The sequence below is a fragment of the Grus americana genome, chromosome 19, assembly GCF_028858705.1.
Source record: "Grus americana isolate bGruAme1 chromosome 19, bGruAme1.mat, whole genome shotgun sequence".
Classification (NCBI taxonomy): Eukaryota; Metazoa; Chordata; class Aves; order Gruiformes; family Gruidae; genus Grus; species Grus americana.
In genome coordinates, this window is record NC_072870.1 from 11,740,187 (window position 1) to 11,753,930 (window position 13,744).

Below are 13,744 nucleotides of genomic sequence, written 5' to 3' on the forward strand. Positions count from 1 at the left end.
TTATACAGGTAGAAAGGTATTTTACAGATTCATGATTCTTACCTGTTGACATCATATTGCTAACAGATGCAAACTCCATGAAAGTATTGTAGTTTGGCAAAAAATTATGCACTGAGACTTCATCTACTCCACATCTGATGTCTGCTTCCTCACAGAGGTGACGGAAGCAGGACATTGCAACAAGGACTGCCTCAATATCCGGGCTCCACAAAAACATGTATAAAGCCACTTCCAATTTTGTTTGGGCTTGGCGACAAATTGGTGTTCCGCTGCATCCTGCTGTACTTTCCTTGGAAAGCAGAGAATTCCAAATTTGGTAATATTGCTTATGAATATGGCAATTTTATTAAAATTAAGCTTTAGCCAATTTGTTCTTTAAAACTGCTTTTATTCTATTAGGAATAAGCAATCCTAAACAAGATCAGAGCTCTTATATGCTGTTGCGCAAACACAGTGCTTAAGAACCTGTTCCTTTCATAAGGATAACCATGTACTTAGGAAAATCTTACTGATACTGGAGAAGTGTACATTTTAAAACAAAATGAAAATTTTGGCTCACAAAAGATGTTCTAAATATCCTCTTCCATTTTTTCCTGCAGCTAGAACTAGTAATAAAACTAGGCTTCAGAAACTTGTTTGTCAAAGGGTATACCTCACTAAAATGCTTGATTTTATCATCCTTCATGGTACGTTCAAATTGCATGTGATACTTTAAAAAGTGAGATTTCAGATTTATTAACAACAGAATCATGTGTAGGGATGCAATGTGCAATCCTAAGAAAAAAATATTCACCAACATCTTACCTTGAAAAAGGTGTGACTTTAAAAAGTCTGAAACATCATTATTAACCAGCATACTAGATACATACAATATGTAGGATACAGATGTCTTATTCCTCAGAAATAATTAATTTTATTTTTAAAAATTACTCTCAAAGTAATTTAATTTCTACTTGCACACAAGTTTTTCTCCTCAAGTGTTAAAAAGTATTATTATCATATATTACTTACCATGGAAGAATTCCCTTTCCCTTTCCTGAGGGTAACTCCAGGAGCACAGCGTATCATCTCTTCAGGGTCAAGAGAAATTTGACTAGTTCCACCTCCAGGGACATCATAAAGAAAGAGAAGGTGGCAGGAACTCCTATCTGATTGCTGTGAAGAGAGAGAAGAAAAATAATTAATCAATTTGTTTTTTAAAAGGGTAAAAAGTAGATTTCAGGAAGGTTAAAAAAAAAAACCAAACCACTCTTCAACATTTACACAGTACTTTCCACACAGGTGCTCTCAGGACTTTATAAAACTACCCACATTAATGGTACCTTAGAATGATATTTCCCCTTAAGAAATTATCTGGATGGTCATCTTCAAAAAGCATCGCTTTGAGGTAAGCACAAAATGATGCTTTTTCCTCCCTTCCTTGGAAGCTTCTGAAAGCCCTATGGGCTTCTTGGGTTTACTCCACAGAATACATACTAATATAATAATAATTTAGATGTAATTAAGTCTAAAGAAGCCAAGCTCGGAAGTACTGTACATTTTATTCTATACATTTTATATTTCATCAGAAAAGCAGGAACTGAGATTGTGAAGCAGAGCTCTAATAACAACTATTATCTTTTTCTGATCCTGACATTAATGAACATCCGCTAAGCACTAAGAGGAAACAGGTTTTTAAAAACAGCTAACTACTCTTTAACTGGAAGGAGAACAATAATATTAAGCATACTTTCTATCTGAAGGACAGCTGACTTCCACTTAGAGGCCAAATGTAAAAGTCTTCCTGAATTCACAAAAAGCCAGAATGCCTAAGGTCTTCAGCTGCAATACATGACATTATATTTTACAAAAATATATTAAACTGGAGATACCAAAGGAAAAAGCCTACTACTCAGCATCAACACAGACAAAAAGTATTGTCCATCAGTAACAGAGCTACCAAAGTTGAACAGAGAAGAAAAAAGTCATTTAAAGGTAAAAATCCTCTTGCTAAGAAAGCACTTTTTAAGCTTGCTATATATGACACATTAGACAGTATCCTTCTCATGTTAGCACAGCTACTTTCAGATCAGATAGAAAAAACAGAAACCCTTTCTTTTTTCTAGTAGATCTTTAATTCAAAAAGTAATATAGCAAGTCTTGTTTTAATTCTAGCAAGTATGGTATTACAAATGTGTGTTTGCTTGGAAAAAGTCTCTTGAGATTATCGGAAAGAAGCAAGTCAGAATTCTAGAACTTGCATGAACATGAGATCCAAGAAGCAATCTTTATTTCATCCATGAAGAAGTGTATTTTATCATAACTAACTTTCCCTTTTTTTCACCTTGTGGATTATTTCCCTTTGTATTAGGCAAATAGCTATCAGACACCCGGATTCTGTGAAGCACACATTTTCCAGACAAGTAAAACAACCTGTGTGCTAAAGTAAAAAAAAAAGCAATCCTAAACCTAACACATTGGTTAACAGTTCTAATAAAGGGTGCCTCAAAGCACCATCTCTCAGCAGAGAGGTAATCAGAAAACCGAAAGTGTAAATGTAGCTATTAAATCTCTTCCAATCATAAAAAACAACCTAGTAAATGGAGTGACAAAACAGAGAGCAATTCATTTTAATGATCCTAATAGATAAATGTTAACATTTACTTACTTTGTTTTTTAGAAGAAATTTATTCCTACAGATGAGAATCTCTCGCAGCCACTTGAGGATTTCTGTACTGCTGAGCATCTGGTGACTAGTTAGTTTCTTGCAGATATAAAAAAGCATTTGTGAACTGCAGCAAAATGAAATTCAGCATTAGCTTTGTAATCTAGTACCAAAATTCTTGAAGATATTACTAGATTTTACATAGAAATAGGCAATCAGCTTGAATATCCTATACATATACTAGAATCATCTTTTAAAATGTATAATAGATACAATACAGGTGTGTACTTTAAATGATAAGCTCCCCTCTGACCCTTCCCACCGCCCAGCTGGCCTTTTTAGTTCCCTAAAGGAAGTTAAGCGATTTGGGTACTTGTTAGCAGTCCAGACTCCAGGGCTGTCGATTCAGAAGTCCTCCATTTATCCACAGAACAGATACAGCACAGACAGTGGCAGTACAAGTTTACCTACACTGCTCTGACAACGTGTCTCAACTCTGTTCTGGAAGGAACACATCTAGGGATGTTCCTTCTTCATATCCATTCAGGCCTCACACTCTCTGTTAAAACTGCCAAAGGGTCCAAATTAGTGTCAATTTTAATGGGTTTTTCCCCCAGCCCGAAAAGACCACAGACTCATTTCTACTATTTGAAATTACAGCAATGAGTTTCAGCTATTGCCCGTGTAGGTAGGGCTCAGCCCCAAACCTATCCCATAACAAGGCCCTTGAGCCACACTGAGCAGTCATGCAGGCCAATTTGTTGATGCTGGTAAGAGTGTTCCTCCTATACTGTTGTTCCCTCTCTTCTAAAACAAACATGTGTACCAGTTCAGATTAGATCACCAAATATTTCTTTTTAAAATTGTTGAGCTCATGAAACTCTTAGAAATCCAAGTTTACAGATTCCTATTTTTTGGTCTAGCATTTTCTGCAATTCAGATTTTTTTGGAACCTCATTTCCCTTAATATTCTCCAAGAAACCAACTGCAACAGCTGCTGTGAAGTTATAAAAAGAAAGGACTTTAGTGAATAAAATTTTTCTAAATACACAGGAAAGAGAAATGGAAATCACAGGTCAGGGTGAACTACTCCCTTCTTTAGGTGAGGGCTTCAGAGTCAAGATTAGCAAATCCACACTTCTGGAATTGCTTAGCATTACCCTCCCTCAGCCCCAAAAAGATAAAATAGAACTTAAACAGTAGTAAACATTTGAATGAGGTGGAAAAGTCTCTAACTTTTCAAACTAATAATCATTTCTACACCTTAACATCAGGCTGAAGAGGGTCATTAAGAAAGCCAGCAAAATGTTTCTTGTATTTTTGTTAAATTCATGCAGTATAAGGAAGGCAAAATATTTTCATGAACACACATCATAATTTTGACTGCAGATTCATGCTGACGTTGCATAGGTTTCCCGAAACATTCACAGCTATTTCAAAAGAGAAGACAAATCAAACCAGCTATTTCTCCAATGTACAAAAGTTAACTTACATACCTAATTTCCCAGAATGTTTCTATAGGTGCATCAGGATTCCACAAGTCAATGCTGTCTAACTGGTGAAGAACTAGCAAGGCCTAATTCAAAACAAGGTCGTTTCACTTAAATGCAGAAATGTACAAACTACACGGGCAGAGAAATAGGTGCAATCCCATAGTAATTACATTGCTTTAAAAACAACAGATATAAAAAGCACTTTATGTAGACGAAACAGAGTTCATTGTTAGTCCCTGTCAAAAGTATTTCATTTTTGTCTTTATTACATATTTATAATCCAAATCTAGTTTTACCTTGTATTTTCATACAAATCCATACTAGACACACAGAGACAATGTTTTTAAAAGACAGGTTTTGGCTTTAGTATTTACTTCATGTCCAGCTGCAAAAAAATTAATGCAACTGATCCTACAGATATAAACTTCTAGGGGCAACAGCATAATTTCTGTAGTTCAAGGTCTTTGCCAAGTCAGGATAGGCAAATACTTTGCTTTTTTTAACCATTCCCTGCACAAGCAAAACTTAAGTAAGAACAGGTTCTGACTGTATCCAAGAACACACTGGTGAACTAAAGGGCAAAACTGTAATCTCTGCTTTTGATTTAGTCAGATTAACTACAAAAATTCTCAAAAATCAACTACTTATAGATTAGCTGAAGACAATTTTCACAATATGTATCTGATAAAAATTAAACTGGTCGAAGGCTACAAACAATCAGAAAATTGTTGTTTAGAAATTGCTTACCCTTAATTATACCAAACAACCACAGCCAACAAAATCTCTCTTCTTAAGTCACCTATTACTTGGAGTTGTCTGATATGCAGGCAAATAAATTTTCACTTTGGTGAAAATACAAGTTAAAGACAGAAATAAGCAAAGTCTCAGCTATTTTTTCTAACAAATAAAAAACGTTTGCTTCAAAGGGATTGCTATTAAAAATGGCATTTTAAAAAAAAACCCCAACCACCATATTGTTCTCCAACAATATTTAAGTAGTTATTTCAAACAAATATTCCAGAACTACTTTAGTAACCTACTAGTCAGAAACAGAGATGAGAGGTCGACCCTCAGCTAGTTAAGCCAACAGTCAGGTAGATTTGGGATTAGGATCAATAAAGAATTAAGACTGAACAGTACACTGAAATTAAATTACATAATGGCCAAAACTTTTCAATCTTCAAGTTCCTGTAAATGACCATAAGGATGGCACCACTCAACATAAACTTCCCCAGAGACTTTCACACTGAAAAGGATTATTCTTATACAAGAAATATTCTTGAATTCTACCATTAAACTATCAAGAAATATGTATTTCATATATTGATAGGTAGTAGTATATTGACACTACTTCTGGCAATTCCTGTTGAGGCAAGGTTTAACAAAAAAGCCTTAGTTTACCTACTAAAATTCAACTATTTATGCAAAGCTTTATTAGCATACAGGTATAGTTAATCCTCTTTCAGTCTACCTGTGAAAACCTAAACATGGTCAATGAAAAAACCTAAACAGACGTCAATGAAGCACACACTCTACAGGGCACTTTTTAGAAAGGGAGTTTAAAGAAGGAAGGATAATGTAAGTGGCATCAGGGATTAAAAAAAAAAAATCTTTCTGTTCTGTTAGGCACAAGGAGAAGCTGATGCCTGCTTTCGTTGTGTATGAGGTGCTCTGGAGACCCACCAGAGCGAAAAACATACAAATGTTACAACTGAACTGGCAAAGTCACAGAATCAGCAACTTTGCCTGGAAAGGCTAAAAATCAGAAGTTTTGGAGAATTTGAAATTTTGGAGATTTGTTAGCCTCTTCAGTCAAAGCTGGCAGGAAAAAGATTTCAGTTGCCTTACAGCATCCAACCCATCCCTCCCACAGCCACCTCTGATTCACGACGGGATACAGGACCAGCCACCGCATCAGGCAGTTTTCTCACAGCCACTTCAAAAACACAGAAGAGAAAGGGCAAGCATAACGGTGCTCTCCGCAAAGATGGAACAGAGGAACTGTCAGCCCACATTTGATCAATGCCAGGGATGAACAAACCATTGGAAGAGGTGCAGGGTAGTCACAAGAGGCAGTATGAACTGCTGTTTTTAGTTTTCTTACAGGCCTCTCCTGTAAAGCTTTCAGTGCAGGAAACACGTAGAAAAAAAATCAATAGAGGCCAACCTCTAAGACACAGAAATTTGTAGCTAATCAATACTTCAGAGCTTCTACAAAAGCCTAGATTTGTCTGTGTACTAATCACTTGGCACAGAGAACATTTACTCCTTACCTCCATGGCTTCTTGTGCTATATCCGGCATGCTGGATTGCGGAACAAGTTGTACAAGGCCTGTAATTAATTCAGCTGTGCTACCTTGCGTCTCAGGCCCTTGCTTCCTTGGATTCTAAATAGTAAAAAGGAAACCAAGTTTAAGTTGTAAAACTTTCTAATGACTAACCATGTTACTACACCGGCACTCCTGTAATTACACTAGGGGGATTTCTGAATCTTTATTAATAGAGTACCTCATTTCTTTTCAAGCTATGATACTCCTCGCATATCATATCTTTGACATAATTGAAATATTTTTAAATTAAACAATAAACAGACCCAAGAAAATGGAGATCTAAGAGCACATCTGTCTTTCTACTCATTGAAATGATGACTAATTTCCCCCACCCTCTTCTAGTTTTCTTCTTGTTCTATTCCCCTCTCCCTCCCTGCCATGTCCCCTTCAGAGTTACAGAGCTTTGTGCTCTCTTTCATCGTGTTGCTCTGGTTCTGTAAAATTTCTTAGAGTCTCTTTTTGGTTTTGTCTTTTGCCTTTGAAAGAACAGAAGCATTATAACCAGAGAAAAGAATGCGTAAGGAAGTATCCTAGATGTCAGGTTTATGTTTTCAATTTTTATTCATCTAATAGCTTCAAAGGTAAACGTTACTATGAATGACTAGTATGATACACTTACACACAGCAAAAGCTTTGGATCAGCATGGATCAGTTTTACCAAGGATAACAGCAAGAACTTGTAACTTCTGGTTTCCAAATCAGTAGGTTTTTCTTTAAATTTAAGGCTTGTCATTTTCTCCTTAAATGTAAGACTCTGATAGAAGGAAAAATCACAGTCATTGTCAGTAAGGTAGTCTACATACAGTTATAATTAAACATCTTATGAATTGTATTGTTTTTATAATCTATAACGCATGAAAGCTTAAAAGTATATTAAATTCACTCAAGTATAGTCGCATAGCCTTCTACTTACAAATCTCCTTTTACATATGAATATGCTATCACTTTATTGTATCTTTAAAGTTTACTTAATTGTTTTAGTTAGCTGCATGTGGACATCAGAAAAATTTTAGCATAAGACAAACTATGGCAAAAGAAAATGGATAAAGGGACTAATAAGAATTTAGAGAGATTTTCTCTGGTCTGAGAAAGAAATAAAAATAAGTGTTTCCAAGTAAGCTTGAATACACAAGAGGGTAGGGAATTTTTTCCCAAAGGCAAAATAGGCTCTTTATGTTCTGTCATAATCACGGTCTGGACGATAACATTTTCAGCTGTACCGCCTCTGAAAGATGTACCTTTCAGTTTTCACAAGATACACATTGCATTGTTTAATTAAAAAGAAATCAGAAAACCCCTAGCTCCATCTGAAAAAAATCAGAAAACTACTTCTGTACCAGTCAACTTCCTCATGGAAACAGAGGGCATTTTAGGACATGTATTGAGAGTTCCCATAAAGTATTCTGGATTGGCTCCAGTGTGAACTATATCATTCTACCACTGCTGTCTACACAACAGAATCCAGGTAGCAATATGACCAATACACTTAAATAGTCACACACAGCGCTGGCTGTGAAATACGTGTACATGGATGCTACCAGTTGGAAGGATTTCAAAAATTGAGTTTATGCTTCAATCCTACAGCGTGCACAACCCTCCAAAGCGAGCCACCCTGTTGTAGGGCAATCAACTGCAGTTTCTTCATCTCAGCAAAAATAATTTGGATGCATACTAAAGCCTGTGAAAAATAATATATATATGCGTGTGTTTATATATATACACACATATATAAAAAGGTGACCTTGCGTTAATTGGTCCCCAGTATCTCCAAAACCAAAAGATTTTCATCCCCCTCTGATAAGTTTAGAGAATTTATATTTTCATTAATTTTAATCTTACATCAGCAGGGATTAAATTAGTCTTTTTTGCTTACAGCTACCAAAATAGTTACAAGATAGTAACTTGGACAAAAAAACTGCCATTGTGCATATTCAACACAAGACAGAATACAACACTCTTTAGAACTCAGCTTTTTAAACTATTTTGTCTAGTTTATTATTTGCAAGGATGTCAAACAATAACATGAATTTGATTTTCATTTTCACTAAACTTACAAGTTTTGAATAAAAAAAAAGTTGCTTGAAACCATCCTCAAGGTAACTGAAGAAGAGATATGACATTGTATAATTAAATTCTACAAGAAATTAGAACCTCATGCTATTTTGCTAAATAGTGTGAAAATACACAAAATAAAGTCTACCACATAAAAAAAGCATCTGATCAGGAAATTGATACCACACAGGGAGAGGTAACTAATTCTGTGCTAAACCTTAGTTTGCTACAGTTATGGGAATTCTGAGAAGAGGCACCTGGCAAAAACAGCTGATTTGTTTCTGTGAAGCCATTTATTTACTTCACACAATCAAAACTAAAGGCTATCAATAAACAAAGATAGGGACATGACTGCTCTCTGCAAATACATCAAGGGGATAAACATCAGTTTGAAGCTAACAGACAACACTGGAACAAGAATAAACGGGGATAAGTTAGACATAAGTAAGTTTAGGCTGGAAATTAGAAAACAGTTCTAATCACCAGAGCAGGAGATTCTGGAAAAGCATCGTGATGGAAAAGTAGGGGGCAGAAAGAAAGGAACAGAACCAACAAAAAGCCTTTCCTTCTCGGAAGCAGCTCGACTGGCTGTGAGAGGGAATGCCTTGGGCTCGCCAAGCAGAGTGCCGCAGAGGTCTCCTCCAGTCCTACGCTCTTAGGTAAAACATGCTACCGCTGGTACCCCAGATGAAGTGACTGCAGTGGTAACTATGCACAGAAAAGTCAGAGTAAGGGAAGGCTTTTCTGCGGTAGTTACGATGGGTCATACTTACAGCAACAGAGGCCCACTGCCATGCAAAACAGTGACTGGTTGGCATCTGACCATGTGAGCGACAGCAGCCAATATAGAACGAACGGAAAATAAGAAGCAGAAGACAAAGCACCACCAATCAATGTCAGAGTTGCCGTTACAACACCCCTGCTATTTTCTCAACAGATCAATATATACATGTAAAAAGTTAAACATGTTGTAGCTTTCAACGAAAGGTATTTTGATCATTTGCTTTCATTTGAGAAGCCAGTAGGAATATTTTAATGTATCATTTTAGGCCTTCTTCTAAAACCATCAACTGAGTTCACTTGACACATCGAAAGTCCTAAATGGAAAGTTCAGAAGAAAGGCAACGCAGCTACACATGAACTTACTAAAAAAATTTGGATGAACTACAAAGTTGTATTTACTCAAGACTTTTTCCAAGACAACCAAGAAGATTGACTTTACTTCATAATGCTTTTACTTTGTTGCTGTCACCAAGACCAAACAGTCAACTTGCTCAACAGAAAGCAAGCAAGACAAATGAAGAGAAGAGATACTCATGCCAATCGTGGTAAAAGCACTGCAGTTTTCAGACGTTATCTTCACATACAGAATGCTTTTGGTTTTCAGATTAAACAGGAACAGACATATTACCTAGCTATTCACACAGCAAGAAAGCTTAAAATGAACAGTTTGCCACAGAGGACAGTTACAGAAGAAATACTTCTATGTTGCCAGTTTAAAAGCAGTATGAAAATGGAGAAACATACATTACTAACTGACTAGAAACAGTTAGTCAATACACCAAAACCTGCAAAGTTTACAGAACATGTATGGCTCTCTGTTGCTTTTTGGATTGCAATGTTCTCCCCCCCTCTAGTTTCCAGTCTAAAGTTAATGAATAAAAAAGCAGGAATGGAACGGAGACACAGGAGAAACAAGAGGTTTGTGTTTTAACAGCTTCTTTAGAAGCCTTACCGGAGTCATGCGAATTGCTGGATGCGTCCCACAGCCCTGAATAGCTTTGTGAAGCGTCTCGCTGAACATGCTGCGAAGCTCCACGGAATGGCAGTACACAGCATCGATCTTGGGCCACCAGTCCAACGCAGACTGGAATGAAAACACAGAAATACTCAAATGTTAAACTGGTAAGATACGAGTGAGATTGTGATTTTAGACCTCTAAAAGTTACAAAAGCTGAGTATAACTAACCTTTACATAGCATAAGTATTTTACACAGTATTAACGCTATATTAATTTTGCATTCTCATCATAAAACTTGTAATATTTAAATGAGTTGTAACAAAAATAGTACTTCCAACTTAGCTGCTCACTGTATTGCTCTTCTTTCTGAACAAGCACAAACTCTGAAACCATAAATGCAGGAAGCCATGGTAGATACTGATGCTAGTATTCAGGATACTGAATGCTAGTAAGTAATACTTCAAAACAAACATTGCAATACACTAAACAAAATGGAAAAACTGGTATTTTAAGTGCTTGATAATATCGGAAAAGCTGTATTACTCCACCACAGACACACCACCACATCTACAGTGGCATCTTCTCCCCTATTTGTCAAAGTGCCTTATAGTCTTTTTTATAAATATAGCATTTTCATTACAATGTTGGGATAAATGAAATAGAGAATGTTATGTAAATTAAGTAAGGCTGGTTGCTCAACACTGACTGATTCTATTTTCATACTGAGCAGGGAAGTATTTCTGAACAGTATGAAAGTTAAAGTCATATTTTAGTAACTTAAAGTACAATAACAAATTTAAGATGAACAACTGCTCAAACTTTCAAAATATTTTTGGCACTCAGCATTTACTACAATTTTACACTATTTAAATTCATACTGGATCAAATCCCCAAGCAAAACCATGAGGCCAGCGCTTCCCCTAAGTTCCTATGTCAATATACCAGAAGTAGCACCAGATGGTGTAAAACTATGCATGTCCTGAGAGTGTTTTTCATGTATCAATACAGCAGTACACAGTATAAAACCAGAGAACTTCAGATTCATTTCTCATCCTACATTCAAGGGTATTAGAACATATTTGTACTGAAATTTTATACTGGAATACAAGTTCTCAAACTGGGAATCCAACTGGTGGACAGTGCAAACAAAGATTTGTATGTCCTTCCTTATTAGCAAGCAACTCTTGCTGCATAGATACAGGCAACAAGATTTGGTCTACTATTCAAATTCTATTTAATAAGCAGATATTGATCTGAATAGAAGCCACAGATAGCTGGGCTGATTAAATACTTTCAGAACTTACATTTGTGATTATTCGATGCAGCGAATTTACCAGTACGTAATGAAACGTTGACGGGGAATTCTGTGCCAAGCAGATCTAGAATAAAAATACATAAAAGCCACTTAGGAACATCTTTGTCTTTGCCATCTTTCTTATCACATTGAGTGACATACTGGAGCCTTTTTATTAAAGCTGTCAAATCTAAACAAGAGGAAGTGTAATCAGCTAAGAAAAGATTTGTAAAAACATGCAGGGATTTATTACTAAGGGATATTTATACAGTTGAACTTATTTATGAGCTTCCAGCTGCTGTTAGCACATCTTTTATAATTGTCAGGTCATCGATAGTATGTGGAGAATGGCTTACCAGTAAGTAGCATTCTCACCTTAAAGTGCTGGTTATTATGAGGGTTTATGCGGAAGCAGGAAACTAAGCAGTCAATCATAAGGTCTACATCTGCATTTTGATTGCCTCTTGAAAAAGGTTTGCTTGGATTAAACAGCAAATTCTGTATTTTAAAAAAAAAAAAAACACAAAACATACATACATAAATCAGATACCAAGATTACTCTTCTTCTCTGCTTTCAATACAAAACTTTCCACTGAAGAACACTATGGTATTCAATTAAGGAGAAATTCAAAGTTTATTCCAGTATTTTAAAATTCTAATTTCTTCACTGCAATTAGGAAACAGACATTACCTTAAGATCTACTACCATGGACTGCACTAGTAAGAAAATGACAGAATTATCTTCCCAGTTGATGTAGGTAGATGCTTTGCACAGTTTAACACAAGCAATAGCAGCACTTTCAGTCAGCTGTCTGCTCCCACTGTGGCCTGCGAGTGCTTTCCTGAGATTGTCCAGGAACAGTTTCTGCAGAATTCAAACCAGGAATAATTATAACCAGTAATCTGTGGTCAGGGTTTGTAGATTCTTAAATATTAAAACCAAACAACAGTGCATTTTCTGATCTGAAATCATGGATTTTGGGATTGCAAAAAATGACTTGATGCCACATTCTGGAGAAAAGTTATGTTTATTAAAGACATTCATTTTGAACAATCTAGGACAATCAGAATGGCACAAAGATAGAGGGTCCTTTACTCTTAAGCATAATGTTTGCAGCCACAGCAAATTCAACATCTGCTACAGGTACTGCAACTATGGAACACACAGCACATGCACTGCAGAAACCCCGAACAGTGCAATACAGGCCAGCTGGAAGCAATGCTGTTTGCTACTGGGGAGGCAGGGGAAATCACATCGCTTGGATTCAAATCTCCAAGAAGATGTAAAAGTTCTGAAATAACATTGTTTGGGACATACTCTTTGTATGAATTAATGACAATGAAAGAACATATGTTAGGTGAGAACTTAAAAAGGCTGCAGAAATTTACATATGGAATTGCAACATGCTTTTTAGGCAGGAAAGACAAAATAAAATATACCTCAAATACAGAATAAGCAAAACCAAGCATCCTCTAGAAATCAGAGCCAGAATTCAGATACTTTTCTTCTCTTACCTTGTTCATTTTAGTTTCCTCTACCACATCCTTTGCTATATCTTGGATTATCTCTGGACACAGGACCAGGAGTATGATTTGCAGTGGCCAAACTGCTGCTTTACGTTTTGTGCTTTCAGCAAAGCCATCCACTAAGTCAAACAACTTCTCTGCACAATCTGCATAAAATATAACCCTAAGTTCAATACCAATTTTAATTCTGAAAAGGTAAAGAATAGGTCTAAAAGAGAAGGAAATCTCCACCTACACAGCAAAAAAGTTCTGTTTTGCACATTACTGGCATGCTACTGGGGATAAAATGGTCTCAGCCCAGTTAAAGACATGGTTTACCTGAAAATATAAATTTTCTTCTCTTTTTTGACTAGAGACAAATACAGGTGATGTTCTCTAAGTTTTTTTTTTTTCCTGTATCAAGATGAAAAATAAGTAATTAAAGAGTTCCCACTTTTTGGGGTTTATTTCTCTGTGTTGTGAACCACAAAACAAATCTCTTTAAAAAGTGAGTCAGGAGAGAGAAGATATAGCAATATATCCTTGCCTGCCCTCAGAAAGGTTGATAGAAATTTGTTTCTTATTTGCAGGCTGCACAAGAAGCAGAGAGTGCACAAAATGCAAGTGAATGTGGGGATCTCTGAGAAATCAACTTTTGAACACCATGTCACTTGTTATGCCTTA

General features: G+C 36.2%; 1 protein-coding gene across 5 annotated transcripts in view; it reads right to left on the reverse strand.

Annotated features, from left to right (window-relative positions):
- Window positions 1–13,744, reverse strand: part of NF1 (neurofibromin 1) — a 101,854-nt gene that overhangs the window by 70,065 nt on the left and 18,045 nt on the right. For all 5 annotated transcript variants that reach the window (XM_054847340.1, XM_054847339.1, XM_054847341.1 and 2 more), the window contains exons 8-18: window positions 13,070–13,227; window positions 12,246–12,419; window positions 11,930–12,052; window positions 11,565–11,639; window positions 10,255–10,386; window positions 7,087–7,221; window positions 6,411–6,524; window positions 4,141–4,220; window positions 2,648–2,771; window positions 1,012–1,155; window positions 43–289 (exon numbers count right to left, since the gene is read on the reverse strand). In XM_054847340.1, coding sequence (XP_054703315.1) covers window positions 43–289; window positions 1,012–1,155; window positions 2,648–2,771; window positions 4,141–4,220; window positions 6,411–6,524; window positions 7,087–7,221; window positions 10,255–10,386; window positions 11,565–11,639; window positions 11,930–12,052; window positions 12,246–12,419; window positions 13,070–13,227 — 1,506 coding nt within the window. The remainder of the gene's footprint in view (window positions 1–42; window positions 290–1,011; window positions 1,156–2,647; window positions 2,772–4,140; window positions 4,221–6,410; window positions 6,525–7,086; window positions 7,222–10,254; window positions 10,387–11,564; window positions 11,640–11,929; window positions 12,053–12,245; window positions 12,420–13,069; window positions 13,228–13,744) is intronic.